This window comes from Penaeus monodon, chromosome 38 (assembly GCF_015228065.2).
Source record: "Penaeus monodon isolate SGIC_2016 chromosome 38, NSTDA_Pmon_1, whole genome shotgun sequence".
NCBI lineage: Eukaryota > Metazoa > Arthropoda > Malacostraca > Decapoda > Penaeidae > Penaeus > Penaeus monodon.
In genome coordinates, this window is record NC_051423.1 from 19,149,201 (window position 1) to 19,165,437 (window position 16,237).

Genomic DNA, 16,237 nt, shown 5'->3' on the forward strand with positions numbered 1-16,237 from the left:
ATAGAAATATATAATAGTCATAAAATAAAATCAAAATAAAGAAGGATAGGGAATAGGGTAATAAGGGATAATAGGATAAAATAAAGATGAAGAATAGGGTAATAATATTAATAAAATAAATGTAAAAGTGGGTAGGTAAAGAAAGAAGAGAAGAGAGAGAGAGAGAGTAAAAGGTAGAGAAAGAAGTAATCAAAATAATACGTGATAAAAGGATAGATAGAGAAAGAAGGATGAAAGAGAGAGTAAGTGAAAAAGTAAAAAAGTAAACAGAAATTAAGATAATACGTGGAAATGGATAGACAGATAGATAGAGAAAGAGGCAAACATAGAAATCATGAGTAAGATAGATAGACAGATAGATAGAGAAAGAGGCAAACATAGAAATAATGAGTAAGATAGATAGATAGAGGAAAAAAACAAAGTATAAATAAAAATACAATAATCAAGATGGTACGTTCAAAATGAAATAGATAGATAGATAGATGAGAAAACAAGTAAAGAACAAATGATAAGATAGACAGATAGATAAATGAGAAAAACACATAGAAAAAATAATTGAGGAGAAAGAAAACAGAAAAAAAAAAAAAATGAATCTTATGAAGAAATAATTTGAAAATGAAAACATATATAAAAAAAAACATATAATATATATATATATATATATATATATATATATATATATATATATATATATATATATATATATAAGAAAAATATTTGTTATTTGAAATTAATGAAATGAATGAACAAAAAAGTTATAAAACACAAGTTAAATAAAAGATAAGCATAAGAAATGGAATGGATATTGGAAAATAATTTTGTAGTTTAAAGGACATTTCGAAACTGTGAAAATTAAAACAAATTTACAGTGAAACACAAGTAATATGGAAAAAAAAAAAATATAATAATAAAAAAAAAAAAAAAAAAAAAAAAAAAAAAAAAAAAAAAAAAAAATATATATATATATATATATATATATATATATATATATATATAGTATATATATATATATATATATATATATATATATATATATATATATATATATATATTTATATTTATATATACATATTTATTTATCTATTTTACATTTTTTTACACCTTTTTACTTTTTATTTTTCATTTTCTTCTTTTACACTATATTTACACTCCCTCCCCTTAATTTACGCAAGAGAGAGAGAAAAAAAAAATAATGGAGACTGTTACGAATTTTACCTTTTAACACACACCTCCCCACCTCCCAACTAACTCCTTGTTTCACATTTCCAGAAAGCGTAAGAAATTCACCCTGCCTTGGTGGACGTCGATCATCGCTTGGCTCCTCGTCCTCATATGTATAGCATCTTCTTGCTTCTTCCTGCTCATGTATGGCGTTATGTTCGGAAATTCTAAAGCGACGAAGTGGGTGACCTCCCTTATCATCTCGTTCTTCTCGTCGGTGCTGTTCATCCAGCCTCTGAAGGTAAGGGGGGGGAGGGGGGTGGGAATGAAGAGGGAAAGGGGTGTGGGAATGGAGGGGGAATGGGTGGGAATGGAGGGGGAAGGGGGTGGGAATGGAGGAGAAGGGGTGGTAATGGGGGGGAAGGGTGGTGAATGGAAGGGGAGGGGGTGGGAATGGAGGGGGAAGGGGGTGGGAATGGAGGGGGAAGGGGGTGGGAATGGAGGGGGAAGGGGGTGGGAATGGAGGGGGAAGGGGGTGGGAATGGAGGGGGAAGGGGAAGGAGGTGGGAACGGAGGTTGATAATTGATAGGAATGGAGAAATGGAAAGAATGTAATTGGATGGAGTGGGAAATTTAGAGGAAGTGGAATGGGTGGATGGAAAGGGGGAATTTATAGGAGTGGAAGGGGAAGGGTGGGAACGGAGGGGGAAGGGGGTGGGAACGGAGGGGGAAGGGGGTGGGAACGGAGGGGGAAGGGGGTGGGAACGGAGGGGGAAGGGGGTGGGAAGGTGGGAACGGAGTTTGAAATTGATGGAAACAGATACGGAAGATGATAGAAAGGGAGATGGAAATTGATAGAAATTAGAGCTAATGGAAATTAAAATGTAATATAGAGATGGAAAATAGTGAGAAAAAGAAAAAAAAATGGAAATGTTTTCATGAAGGAAGCAGAATGACAGCCTAAAACCAGCGAGGAAAATGATAAATATAAATAGTAATATTGAGAAAAATAGCAATATTAGTAATAACATCAGTAGTGATGGTGGCAATAATAGTGATGATGATAATGAGAATTCTAATAGTAGTAATAATGATGATGATGGTAATGATGATGATGGTAATGATGATGATGATGATAATGATGATAATGATAATGATGATGATGGTGATGATAATAATGATGGTGATGATGATGATGGTGATGATGATGGTGATGATGATAATAATGATGGTGATGATGATGATGGTGATGATGATATATGATGGTGATGATGATATTATTGTTATTATAAGTATGAGAATTTACAAATACAAGCGATTTAACACAACTTCTCCCCTCCCCTCCCATCCCCTCCCCTCCCACCATCCCCTTCCTTTCCCTTTCCCTCTCCCCCTCCCTTCAACCTACGCCTCCCTTCCTTCCCTCCCCTTCCCTCCCCTCCCTCCTCCCCTCTTCCCTTCCCATCCTCTATCCCTCCTTTCCCCCTTCCCCATCCCCCTCCCCCTCCTTTCCCTTCCCCCTTCCCATCCCTCTCAATCCCCTCCCCATTCCCCCCTCCCCCTCCCCCCTCCCCCCCCTCCCCTCCCCCTCCAGATCTTCATAACGGCCATGATCGTGAGCGCCGTCTTCAAGTCAGTCAACCTGGACGAGGACGACGCTGACGAGGACGAGGAGGACCCTGAGCTCGAGGACGACGAGGAGTGGCTGCATGAAGGAGGTGAGGGGAAGGGGGGGAGGAGGTGAGGGGAAGGGGGGGGAGGGGGGGGAGAGGGATTGGGGGGGGGGAGGGAGTGGCTGCATGACGGAGGTGAGGGGAGGGGGGGAAGAGGAGAGGGGGAGGGAGGGGAAGAGAGGGAGGGGATGGGGGGGGGAGGGAGTGGCTGCATGAAGGAGGTGAGGGGAAGGGGGGGAGAGGAGTGGGGGAGGGGGAGGGGAAGAGGAGTGGGGGAGGGAGTGGCTGCTTGAAGGAGGTGAGGGGAAGGGGAGGAAGAGGAGTGGGGGAGGGGGAGGGAAGAGAGGGGAGGGGGAAGAGGAGTGGGGGAGGGAGTGGCTGCATGACGGAGGAGGTGAGGTCTTTGGGGGATGGGGAAAGGAGGGGAGAGGTAGAGGAGGGGGAAAAAGGAGGGGAGGAGGAGGTGAAGTCTTTGGGGGATGGGTAATAGGAGGTGGGGAAGAGGAGGGAAGAGAGGGGAAGGGGAATAGGAGGGGAGGGAGAGAGGGGATGGGTAATAGGTGGGGGAAGGGGAAAGGAAGGGGAATAAGAGGGGGAAGGGGGGAGGGAAGGGTTGGGGTAGAGAGAGAGAGAAAGAAAGAAAGAGGGAGGGAGAAAGAGAGAGAGAGAGAGAGAGAGAGAAAGAAAGAGGGAGGGAGGGAGAAAGAGAGAGAGAGAGAGAGAGAGATGTAGAGAGTCATAAATAGATAGATAGAGAGAGAGAGAAACAAAGACAAACAAAGAGAAAGTGGGAAAGACAGACGAACAGAGAGAAAGAGAGAGAACTAACAGACAGAGAAATAACAAAAGCGAAAGAGAATAAAAAATAAGTGAATAAATAAATTTAACACACACAAAAAAAAAATATATACATATATACCACACATTTTTAAAACAATTTAAAACCCACTCTCATTCCAACCCTCTCCCCCCTTTCCCCCCTTGTCCCCTCCTCTCCCCTTCCCCTTCCCCCTCTCTCTCTCACACCTACAGACCGAAGGAAAACGAAGAAGAAACTGGAATATAAGAAAGTGGATTCCAAAGTTCTGCAGAGCCTGAGAGAACAGCGAAGAAAGGAGGTCGAGATGTACGAGATTTTCCGTGAAATCTTCGCCTACACGATGTTCCTCTGGGTTCTGCTCACCCTCTCCTACGGCAATAGGTGAGGAGGGAGGCGTCGGAGGAGCAACGTTTCTGGAGGAACGTTTTTTGGAGCAACGTTTCTGGATGAACGTTTCTGGATGATTGCTTTTCGGATGAACTTTGTGGATGATGAATGAAAGAGAGATAGAGACACGAATAGTATACATACACAAACACATAGATACACACGCACACACACACACACACACACACACACACACACACACACACACACACACACACACACACACACACACACACACACACACATACAAACAAACACACACACACACACACACACAAACACACGTAAATGCCTTCTTTCATTCATAACTGACGAACCTCTTGCTTAATTCGTTCATAATTTACAAACCTCTCTTTACAGGGATCCCAATGCGTATTTTCTACAACAGAGCCTCAATCAAGGTTTCATTCACAAAGGAGCACTCGATGGCAGCGACTACACGAAGGTAAAATTATGAATGAGAAGGAGAGAGAGACGGAGGGCGGGTGGAAAGGAGGGACGGAGGTGGTGGAGGGAAGGAGGGAGGGAGGGAGGGAGGTGATGAGGGAAGGAGAGAGAGAGAGAGAAAGAGAGAGAGAGAGAGAGAGAGAGAGAGAGAGAGAGAGAGAGAGAGAGAGAGAGAGAGAGAGAGAGAGAGAGAGAGAGAGAGAGAGAAAGGAAGCGATATACGAATAACATAAGAGAAATAGAGAGAGAGAAAGCAAAGCAGAAAAAAAAATTACAAAGAGAGAAAGAGCAAGGGAGGAGACAGAAAGAGAAAGAAAGAAAAAGGAAAACGAGAAAAAGAGGGAGAGAAAAAAAAAAAACACTCCAAATACATATAATTTATAAACATACTATAGAAACACACACACACAAGTAACCAGGAACACCCACAAAACAGCCACTTAAACCCACCACAACCACAAAAAAGTACAAACCCAACCACACACATACTCTCATCCTATCACTCCCCCCCCCCTGCAGGCTACCAACGCAGACCGCTTTTGGCGTTACCTGCACGTAGGCCTACTTCCCGACCTACGTGCAGACCGCCTGTACAATGGCAGCCCCCCCTACGGCCTACGGGGCTATTTGGGCGACCAGTGCAACAGGATCATGGGCTATGCAACCATCAGGCAGGCTAGGATTAAGAAGGATTCGTGCAGGTATGTGTTGTTGTTTTTTTCGTTTTTTCTTTTTTTTTCGTTTTTTTCTTTTTTCCAATCTTTTCTTCCTTTTTTTTTCTTTTCTTTTTTTCGCATATTTTTCTTCTATTTTCTCTTTCCATTCATATTTTTCTTCTGTTTTATTTTTTCCCCTTCAGTATACTTATTTAAAACCTCATACACACCAAAGTACAAAATCACGCAACACGATCGCGCAGCACCATCTGTATCCTCCAAAGATCGCGTGAACGCCGGAGCAACAGTTGCCGTGGCGCCGTGTATCCGCATGCGGCTCCAAAACTCTCGCGTTGCGCAACATCGAGATTGTGTTGCGCGATTGTGTCTAGACTTGTCGCTCGATTGTCGTGCAAAAGTTTCTCGACTGTCGCGCAACATCGAGATTGTGTTGCGCGATTGCGTCTAGATTTTGTCGCTCGATTGTCGCGCCACTGTTTCTCGACTGTCGCGCAACATCAAAATTGTCGCGCGATTGTGTCTAGACTTTGTATGTTGGTGTGAATGAGGAGATACATGTAGGAGTAAGTTCAGAATCACAGAACATCTTTTTTATCTTATTTTACCTATTTATTTATTCATTTATTAATTCGTTTACTTATCTTTGTATGGCCCTATATATATATATATATATATATATATATATATAATATATATATATATATATTATATATATATATATATATATATATAATATATTATATATATATATATATATATATATATATATATATATATAATATATTATATATAATATATATAAAATATATATATATTATATATATTGCAATATTATAGTATATATACCATATGTATATATATATACATATATGTATATATATACATACTTCCATTCCTGCTTGTGATTCAAATACAACCTTTAAAAATCTTCAAAACCCTGAAAACCACCGATTTTTTTTTTTTTTTTTTTTTTTTTTTTTTTTTTTTTAAGGAAATCCCGGTGAAACCATGACTTTGCCTTTCCAACCCTTTTAAACCTTTGGAAATCCTCAACACAAGGAAACCTCTAAAATATCCAATTACCTGAACAAAAAAAAAAATCCCTAAAACCTCTTAAGGTCCCTAAATAAAGTCCCCTAGAACCCTGAAAAAACCCCAAATCGATCTCAAAACCCCTTTTAAAAAACCTAGACCCCCCCCCCAACCTCTGAAACCTCCCTGAAACCTCCCAGAGTGAACAAGAAGATGCGCGGAATCATCAAGACCTGCAGTGGTTTCTCCAGCGTCTTCAAGGAGGAAGACGAGGCTTTCTGCGCCGACTGGAAACCTCCGAGCAACCTCACCAAAGATACGCCGGACTGCAATATCCCCGAGTTTAGGTGGGAGCTTAAGGGGTTAAGGGGTTAAGGGTGGTTGTGGGGTGGTGTAGGGGTTAAGGGTGGTTGTGAGGTTGTAGGGTTAAGGGTGGTTGTGGGGTTGTTTGGGTTAAGGGTGGTTGTGGGGTAGGCTGCTTGGGGTTAAGGGTGGTTGTGGGGTCGTGGTTAAGGGTGGTTCTGTGGTAGCGTGGTTGTTGGGTTGGCTGTTTGGGGTTAAGGGTGGTAGTGTGGTTATGAGTGAGGTTGTAGTTAAGGGTGGTTGTGGAGTTGTGTGTTGGTGTGGTTAAGGGTGGTGGTGCGGTTGTATCTTAAGGCTTAGGTTGTGTGGTGGTGGGGGTTGTGTGGTTGTGTTGGTTTGTTGTGGATGTGTGATGTCTTTAATGTTATTATTCTTTAATGTTATTCCTTTTTTATTATTATTATTATTGCTGTTGTTATTGTTATTATTATCATTACTATTATCATTGTTATCATCATTATTTATTGCTATTATTATCATCATTATTATTATCTCATATATATCTTTTTTTGTTATCACCCAACCTACTACTGCTACTTCTTTCACTTCCTTCTCCCTTCGTCTCTTTTCCCCACCCATCCCTCTCTCCTTCCTTCCCCTCCTCTCCCTTTCCTTCCCCTCCTCTCCCTTCTCCCCCTCCTCTCCTCCCTTCCCCCCCTCCCCCCCTACTCAATCCCTCCCTCCCACCCTTTTCGACCCTCCCTCCTCCCTCTCTCTCCCTTCCCACACTCCCTGCCTCCCATCCTTCCCACCCCATTCCCACCTTCCCTCCCACCCTCCCTTTCCTCCCACCCAACCTCTCTCCTTCCCTCCCACCCTCCTTCCCTCCCACACTCCTTCCCTCCCTCCTCCCTCCCCATCCTTCCCACTCCATTACCACCCCCACCCACCCATCCTCCCTTCCTCCCCCCCTCCCTCCTTCCCCTCCCCCCCCTCCCCCTCCCCCCCTCTCCCTCCCCCACAGACACACCTCCGGCGTGGACCTCAACACCCTCCCGACGGTGGGGATCATGGACATCTACGGCCCCGGAGGCTACGTGGTCCACCTGAACGGGTCTTCCAGGAGCCTCGGGGAGAGACTGACGTTCCTGCAGTCCAAGGGCTGGATCGACCGCCTCACGCGCTACGTGGTGGTCGAGTTCGCTTCGTATAATGCGCAGGTGAGGGGGTGGGGGAGGTGGGGGAGGGGGAGGAGGTGGAGGTGGGGGTGGGGGGGGAGTTCGCTTCGTATAATGCGCAGGTGAGGTGGAGGGGGGGTGGGGGGGGTGGAGTTCGCTTCGTATAATGCGCAGGTGAGGTGGAGGGGGGGGGGAGGTGGGGGATGGGGGGGGGGTGGGGGGAGTTCGCTTCGTATAATGTGCAGGTGAGGTGGGGGGGAGGGGGGGAGGGGGTGGGGGGGGGCTCGCTTCGTATAATGCGCAGGTGAGGGGGGGTGGGAGGGGGGGAGGGGGTGGGGAAGGGGAGGTGGAATGGGGTGGAGGGGAGGGGTGGGGTGGAAGGGGAGGTGGAAGGGGGTGGAGGTGGTGGTAAGTGGGGAAGGGGAGGGGGTATGGGTGGAAGGGAGGGGTGGGGGGTTGTTACAGCCTTTATTATCGTTATTATCGCTGTTATTGTTATTCCCTTTATAGTGATTATTTTATTGTTATTTATTATCATCGTTATTGTCATTATTATCAACGTATCATTGTTATTATTATTACTATTATTGTCATTTCTATTATCATCACCAATTACATCGTTATTATTGTAATTATTGAATTTGATTTTAATAATTATTAATAATTAAAAGGGACAGTGATGATTATGATGATTATACTTGTAATAATGTGGACATAAGATGAAAGATGATAATGATGATAGTGATATTGGCGATGATTATAAAGATGATGGGTGATGATGATGATGGTGATGGTGATGGTGATGAGGATGATGGTGATGGTGATGAGGATGATGGTAATAATTATGATGAAAGGTGATGATGACGATGGTGGTGATGACGACGATGGTGATGGTAATGATGATGCGATGATCATAACGCAGATGATAGTGATGATAACGAAGCGACATACTGAACTCAATAAAAAAAATGATGATGAATTGTTAATGATGATAACGATCACATCAATAACTTTTTTCTCTTTATTTTCCCCAAAGGTCAACCTCTTTGGCCTGTCGCACATAAGGGCGGAATTCACACCAGGAGGGGGGGTGACTCCGAGCTTCAGGTCAGTAAGGTGTTTGCTATTGCTGTTTGTGTGTTTGTCACAATTATTGCTATTATTGTGTTTGTCATTATTATTGCTGTTATTGTGTTTGTCACGATTATTGCTATTGCTATTATTGTGTTTGTCATTATTTCTATTATTATTATTGTTGTTACTCTTATTATTGTTATTATTATTATTGTGTTTGTCATTATTATTGCTCTTATTATTACTAGTATTATTGCTGTTATTGTTATAATTGTTATTATATTTTGTTATTATCATTTATCATCATCATAATTATTATTATTATTATTATTATTATTTATTTTATTTTTATTATTATCATGAACACTGTTATTATTATCATTATTATTACTATCGTGATAATTATTATTATTATTACTATTATTTTTATTATTAGCATTATTATTATTATCATGATCATTGTTAATATTATTGTTATTGTCATTGTTATTATCATTATCACCATCATCACTATCATTATCATTGTCATTATTATCATTACTAATATTATCAAAATTATCATTATTATTGTCATTATCATCTTCGTTCGCATTGGTATTCGGGACTTCGTTCGCCGTCTGCTATAATGTTTCCCACATTTTAATGATTATCTTTTTCCCCTTCTTTATCCCCTATTTTCCCCACTCCCATTTTTAGCATCTTTCTCGTATTCCCCTTTTATCGCCAATTCTCAGATTCACAGGCATTCGTCACCTCGGCTTGTTCGTAATGGTGTGCGAGGCTTCGTTCGTCGATTTTAATGTTTACGAACGGTTCCTCCTTTAAATTATCATTCTGATCGTCTTTTTCATCACCTATTTTCCTCTCCCTTTATCATTATTTCCTCTTATTCCCCCCTTTTATCGCTATTTTGCAGATTCACCGGGATTCGTTTCGCCCTGTTCGAAACGGCGTGCGAAGCTTCGTTCGTCGCCTGAATCGTCTACCGCACATTTTCCCCATTTTAATCACCATCTTTAATCACCTTAGCTTCCCTCTTCTGCTGTTACTACCTCCTTCTCATCCCCCTCTTTCATCGCCGCTTTGCAGATTCACCGGCATTCGCCTCCTCCCCCACCACGACAGTTTCGGCTTGTTCGTAATGGTGTGCGAGGCTTCGTTCGTCGTCTTCATCGTCTACTACACCGTCAGGGAACTGCGCCAGCTGTGTCGGGACAAGACTGAGTATTTCAAATGCTATTGGTCCTATGCTGAGATCGCCATCATCGTCACCTCATATGCTACCATCGCCGTCTATGCTGCGAGGTATGTGTGTGTTGGAGGGGAGAGGGAGAGCGAGAGAGGGAGGGAGAGAAGGAGAGGGAGGGGAGGGAAGGGGGTAGAGGAGGGATGGGGGGAGGGATGGAGAGAGAGAGAGAGAGAGAGAGAGAGAGAGGGGGGAAGAGAGAGAGAGAGAGAGAAAGAGGCAGGAGAGAGAGAGGAAAAGAGGAGAGAGAGAGAAGAGGAGAGGAGGAGAGAGGGAGAAAGAGAGAGGGAGAGGAGAGAGAGAGAGGAGAAGAGAGGAGGAGAGAGAGAGAGAGAGAGAGAGAAAGAGAGAGAGAGAGTTAGTATGGAGAGTGTTTAAAATAAGATTAAATAAAAGAGTGAAATTAGTGTAAATGAAAATTTATAAGATGAAGAACAAGTGTTTGTAAAGATAATAGTAATGTCGATGATGTTCATGTTATGCTATTTTTAATACTACTATTTATAAGGAGAGTTGTTATAATTCTCTCTTTCTCTGTTTCTTTCCCTCTTTCTCTCTTTCTCCCTCTCTCTCTCTCTCTCTCTCTCTCTCCTCTCTCTCTCTCTCTTCTCTATATATATATTTATATATATCTATATATATATATATATATTATATATATATTTTATATATATGTATATGTATATATATATATATATGTATGTATGTATATATATGTATATATCAATATATCTATTTCAACGTCTCCCTCATTCTCTTCCCTCTCCTATCACCACCAACCTTCTCCAACACGCTCTCCCCCACTACCCTTCCTTACTCTGGCCTCCTCCACCTTCCTCTTACCCTCCCTCACCTCACCCCCTCCTTGTCTCCCCTTTACCCCTCCTCTTCCTCACTTCTCACCCTCCTACCCTTTACTCCCTCTCCCTCACCCCCTCCCTCTCCCCTCCCTCACCCCCTTACCCCACCCATCCTCCCTCCCTCCCTCTCCCCTTCCTCCCCCTCCCCCACCCCCCTTGCCCCTCCCTTCCCCTCTTCCCTCACTCCTTCACCCTTCCTTCCTTTCTCCCATCCTCCCCCCTCCCTCACCCCCTCTCCCATCCTCCCCTTCCTCCCTCCTCCCTCACCCCTCCTTCCCCCTCCTATCCTCCCTCCCTACCCCTCACCCCTCCTTCCCCCTCCCTAACCCCTCCCTACCCCTCCCTCCTCAGACACCTGGCCACGAAGTCCGTAGTCGAAGTCTTCAACCTCACTCACGGAAACGGATACGTGAACCTCCAGCACGCAGCTTCCCTCGATGAGCTTTACTCCTACCTGGTGAGCTTCATCGTCTTCGTGTCGACGCTCAAGTTCATTAAGCTTCTCAGGTTTAACAGGAGGATGGGTAAGTTGCCGTGAGGGGGGGGATAGGGGGGATAGGGGGAGGAGGATAGGGGGAGGGGGGAGGGAAGGAGGGAGGGGGAGGGGTGTGTGTGGGGGGGAGGGAAGGAGGGAGGGGGAGGGGTGTGTGTGGGGGGGAGGGAAGGAGGGAGGGGGAGGGGTGTGTGTGGGGGGGAGGGAAGGAGGGAGGGGGAGGGGTGTGTATGGGGGGAGGGAAAGAGGGAGGGGGAAGGGGTGTGTGTGTGTGTTTGGTTGTTTGTTTTATATTTGTTTGGTTTTTGTTTGTTTACTGTTTGTTTGCTTGTCTTGATTGTTTTGTTTTGTTTTGTTTGTTTTTGATTGTTTGTTTGATTGTCTTGATTGTTTTTTTGTTTCTTTGTTTTGCTTGTTTGTTGTAAGTGGCTGTTTTGATTGATTATTTGTTTGTTGCTTGTTTGCTTGTTCGCTCAAGTGTCTGTTTTGATTGTTTTGTGTCTTGTTTTGTTTTGATTTTTTGTTTGTTTATTTTTATTGGTTGTTTGTTTGCTTGTTTTGATGTTTGTTTTGATTGCTTATTTGCATTGTTTATTTTTGCTTGTTTGTTTTTAGTGTTTGTTTTGATTGGTTCGTTTATTTTAATATATGTTTGTTGCGGTTTGTTTGTTTGAATGCCTTTTTGTTTGTTTTGTTTGACGATCACAACAATATGAAAAATTATATGGACTCATTGCTTTTAAAATGATACATATTTTCTTTGTTTATTTGTTTGCTTGATTGCCTTGTGGACTCTGAATTGCAAAATTATATGTTATGACACTTTTGGGGTTACACTTTTTTTTTTTTTTTTAAGGAGAGATAATATCTATTTTTTGGTTCTTCATTTCTGTTGCAACATGACGCAATCTGATAGATAGACAGATAGATAGATAGATAAGTAAATTATATAATTCCATTCTTATTTATTCATTCATTCATTTACGCTCGTTATGTTTTGCTCTACGTGACAGAAAATCAATTATAGATTGATGAATGAACGATGATCATGACAATAACAATAATGATGATAATAATGATAATAAACGATACAACATCAATAATAATATTAATGATGGTAATGATAATGATTATAATAATAATAGTCATAATAAAGTAACAAAACTGATGATAATCACGATTGTCATCTAATGATAATAATGATGATAATAATAATAATAATAATAATAATATAATGATGATGATGATGATAACAACAACGAAACCAATAAAAATATTAATAGCAATAATAATCATCATCATTAATAAATATTAATAACCAAAAAATGAAAATTTACCGAATAACAGTTATTTTATTATTATTATTATTATTCCTATAATGATAATAACAATACCCCCCCCCCTCCTCATTCCTCCTTCCCCCCCCCCGCTCTGATCTCTCTCTTTCTACTGAATAACAGTTATTATTATTATTATTTTATTATTATTATTATTATTATTATTATTATTATTATTATTATTATTACTATAATACTGATGATAATGCTCCTATCTCTCTCATCGCAGGCGTGCTGACAGCCACCCTACGCCAGTGCTGGGATGACCTAAGTGGCTTCCTTGTGGCGTTTTTCATCTGTTTCTTGTCGTTCACCGGGATGTTCTATCTCCTGCTGAACAGCCAGCTCGAGAACTTTCATAACTTCGTGATTTCTGTGGAGACCTGTTTTAGCATGATGTTGGGTAAGTTTGGGTGAAGTTGGGGTTGGGGTTGGGAAAGGGGTTGATGTTGGGGTGGTGGAGTTGATGTTGGGGTTGGGGTGGTGAAGTTGGGGTTGAAGTGGGTTGAGGTTGGGGTGGTGAAGTTGGGGTTGAAGTGGGTTGAGGTTGGGGTTGTGAAATTGATGTTGGGGTTGGGGTTGGGGAAGCGGTTGATGTTTGGGTGGTGAAGTTGATGTTGGGGTTGGGAAAGGGGTTGAGGTGGGTTGGGATTAAAAGGGGGGTTAGGATGGGGTTGGGGTTGAGAACAGGTGGGGATGAGGTTAAGGTGGGTTGAGTGGGTTTGAGGTTGGTGTTTGGGGTTGAGATGGGTTAGGAAGGGTTGAGGTTGAAGTTGGGTGGGGTTGAGAAGGATTGGGTTAGATTGGTGTTGAATCGGGTTGAGGTTGGGTCTGAGTGGAGTGGGTAAGTTTTGGTTGCTTGGGGGTTGGAATGGCGAATTTGGGTTGAGATGGGGTTAGGGTTGAGTTTAAGATCGAAATTTGAAGTTTGCGTCTGTAATCGGGGTTGGGGGTTGGAATCCGGTTTTGAGTTGGGTTGAGTCAGCTTCGGTTGGAGGCTTGATTCATGTTGAGGTTGAGGTAGAAGTGAGTGGGGTTGGGTTAGGTTGGGGTTGATAAGGTTTATGGTTGAGTTCAGGGTGGGTTGGGGGTTGCGTTAGGTTGGTATAGGTTGCACTGGTTGAGTTAGGTTGGGGTCGGATTTAAGTTAGGGTTAGGCTTGGGATAGAGGTTAGCTTGGGCGGGGTTGGGTTGAAAATGGGCTGGATTGGGTGTGAGGCTGGGTTGGCTTTTGGGTTCGGTTGTCAACCCAACTCAAACCACTGAGTTGATTCGTCATTGTAAAATGACTAACCTGTCATGAAAATAATGATAATGATGATGATGATGATGATGATGATGATCATCATCATCATCATCATCATCATCATCATCATCATCATCATCATCATCATAATAACGATCATCATCATAATAGCGATCATAATAATAATAATGATAATGATGCTAATGATAATAACGATAATGATAATAATGATAATAATAATAATAATAACAATAAACATATCCATTTTCCAGGGAAGTTTCAGTTTGAGGAGATGAAACAAGCATCTTCAGTAGTGCCAGTCATGTTCTTCATCTTCGTCTTGTCCAATTCTTGGGTCCTCCTCAACCTGCTTCTCACTGTCATCATCAGGTCTTTTGAACAGGTAAAAGGACCTTGTTGAGGCTTTATTACTTAGAGGGCCTTTGTCGTGATGTGTTGTGTTCATATTGCGTGTTCATTTGTGTTTGTGTGTTTGTCTGTGTTTGTGTGTGTGTGTGTGTGTATGTGTGTGTGTGTGTGTGTGTGTGTTTATGTGTGTGTGTGTGTGTGTGTGTGTGTGGATATATAGATAGATATAAGATACACACATGCGCGAACCCTTTCTACATGTATACATACAAATACATCCACACATACACATGCAATGACCCAGATATCCATCTATATATCCACACACTTATACCCACCACATAACTCACCACACAACACCAGATAACTCACCACATGACACCACATAACTCTCCCCATAATACCACATAACTCTCCACATAATACCACATAACTCGCCACATAACACATGAATTCGCCAAATAACACCACGTAACTGGCCTCATAACACCACATAACTCGCCTCATAACACCACATAACTCACCACATAACACATAACATCAGATAAGTCACCACATAACTGACCACATAACAGCACCACATAACTAACCACACAGCACCACATAACTGACCACCATAACAAAGCACCACATAACTGACCACAAGCACCACATAACTGACCAACAGCACCACATAACTGACCACCATAAACCACACAGCACCACATAACTGACCACACAGCACCACATAACTGACCACACAGCACCACATAACTGACCACACAGCACCACATAATACACATGACAGCACATAACTGACCACACAGCACCACATAACTGCCACACAGAGCCACATAACTGACCACAGCACCACATAACTGACCACATAACAGCACCACATAACTGACCACACAGCACCACATAACTGACCACACAGCACCACATAACTGACCACACAGCACCACATAACTGACCACACAGCACCACATAACTGACCACACAGCACCACATAACTGACCACACAGCGCCACATAACTGACCACACAGCTCCACATAACTGACCACACAGCACCACATAACTGACCACATAGCACCACATAACTGACCACAGCGCCACATAACTGACCACACAGCCTTCCCCAACCGCAGATAAAACACGACATCAAGCAACAACCCTCAGACTACATGATGGTCTCCTTCGTCATGAGTCGTATTCGGGGTTTCCTTGGCATGCAGGGACCGCCCCCGCCCCCCTCCGTTGCCATGGCCACGCCCCTCCTCGCCTCCGAAGACCCGCCCCCTTGTGGAGAGGAGGAGAAGGTGGGGGGGAGGGTGGAGGAACTGCCGGATAAGGTTGACAAGTGAGTGGATTTCTTATGTTTTTTTATCGTTTATTGTTTTTTTTTTTTTTTTTTTTTACTTTTATTTATAGATTTGGTTTTATTTTTCATTTTTTTTTTTTTTGTTATTTTTAATTTATTCTTATTCATTTATTTATTCTTACTTATTTTTATCATTATTTTTATTTATTTCCTTATTATCATTTTTTTTTTCTATTTACTTTTATTCATTTATTTTTTCTAATTATTATTATTATTCTTTGCGTGTGTTGGTTACTGAGAATTATTGTTTTTTTTATGTCTGCTCGTTTTTTTTTTTTCTTTCTTTTTGTTTTGATTGTTTTTGTAAATTCTTGATATAATTATTATTATTATTATTCTTATTTTTATTATTAATATTATTATTATTACTATTATTATCATTATTATTATTATTATCATTATTATTATTATTGTTATCATACCACCATCACCGTTATTATTATTACCATTACTGTTCATTATGATAATTATAATCATAATCATCTTCCTTTATCATCATTATTATTGTTACTCAAATCACCTTATCATCAAATATTACCGAATGTATCAGGTTCCTAGAATTTGTGGATGAGG

At 41.8% G+C, this 16,237-nt stretch overlaps 2 protein-coding genes across 2 annotated transcripts in view; both read left to right on the forward strand.

The window, feature by feature from the left end:
- The first annotated feature begins 9,848 nt into the window (after positions 1-9,848).
- On the forward strand, positions 9,849-13,105 carry LOC119596734 (polycystin-2-like). The gene is made up of 3 exons (XM_037946062.1): positions 9,849-10,057; positions 11,210-11,382; positions 12,918-13,105. Exons 1-3 carry the CDS (start codon positions 9,894-9,896, stop codon positions 13,103-13,105), a joined length of 525 nt encoding a protein of 174 aa, XP_037801990.1. The 5' UTR covers positions 9,849-9,893.
- Positions 13,106-14,211: 1,106 nt separating this feature from the next.
- LOC119596920 overlaps positions 14,212-16,237 on the forward strand; it is a 2,625-nt gene continuing 599 nt past the window's right edge. Inside the window, exons 1-3 of the mRNA XM_037946286.1 lie at positions 14,212-14,337; positions 15,432-15,643; positions 16,215-16,237. The exon at positions 16,215-16,237 is cut by the window's right edge and continues 161 nt beyond it. Of these exons, the coding sequence (XP_037802214.1) occupies positions 14,227-14,337; positions 15,432-15,643; positions 16,215-16,237 (346 nt within the window). The 5' untranslated portion in view covers positions 14,212-14,226. The remainder of the gene's footprint in view (positions 14,338-15,431; positions 15,644-16,214) is intronic.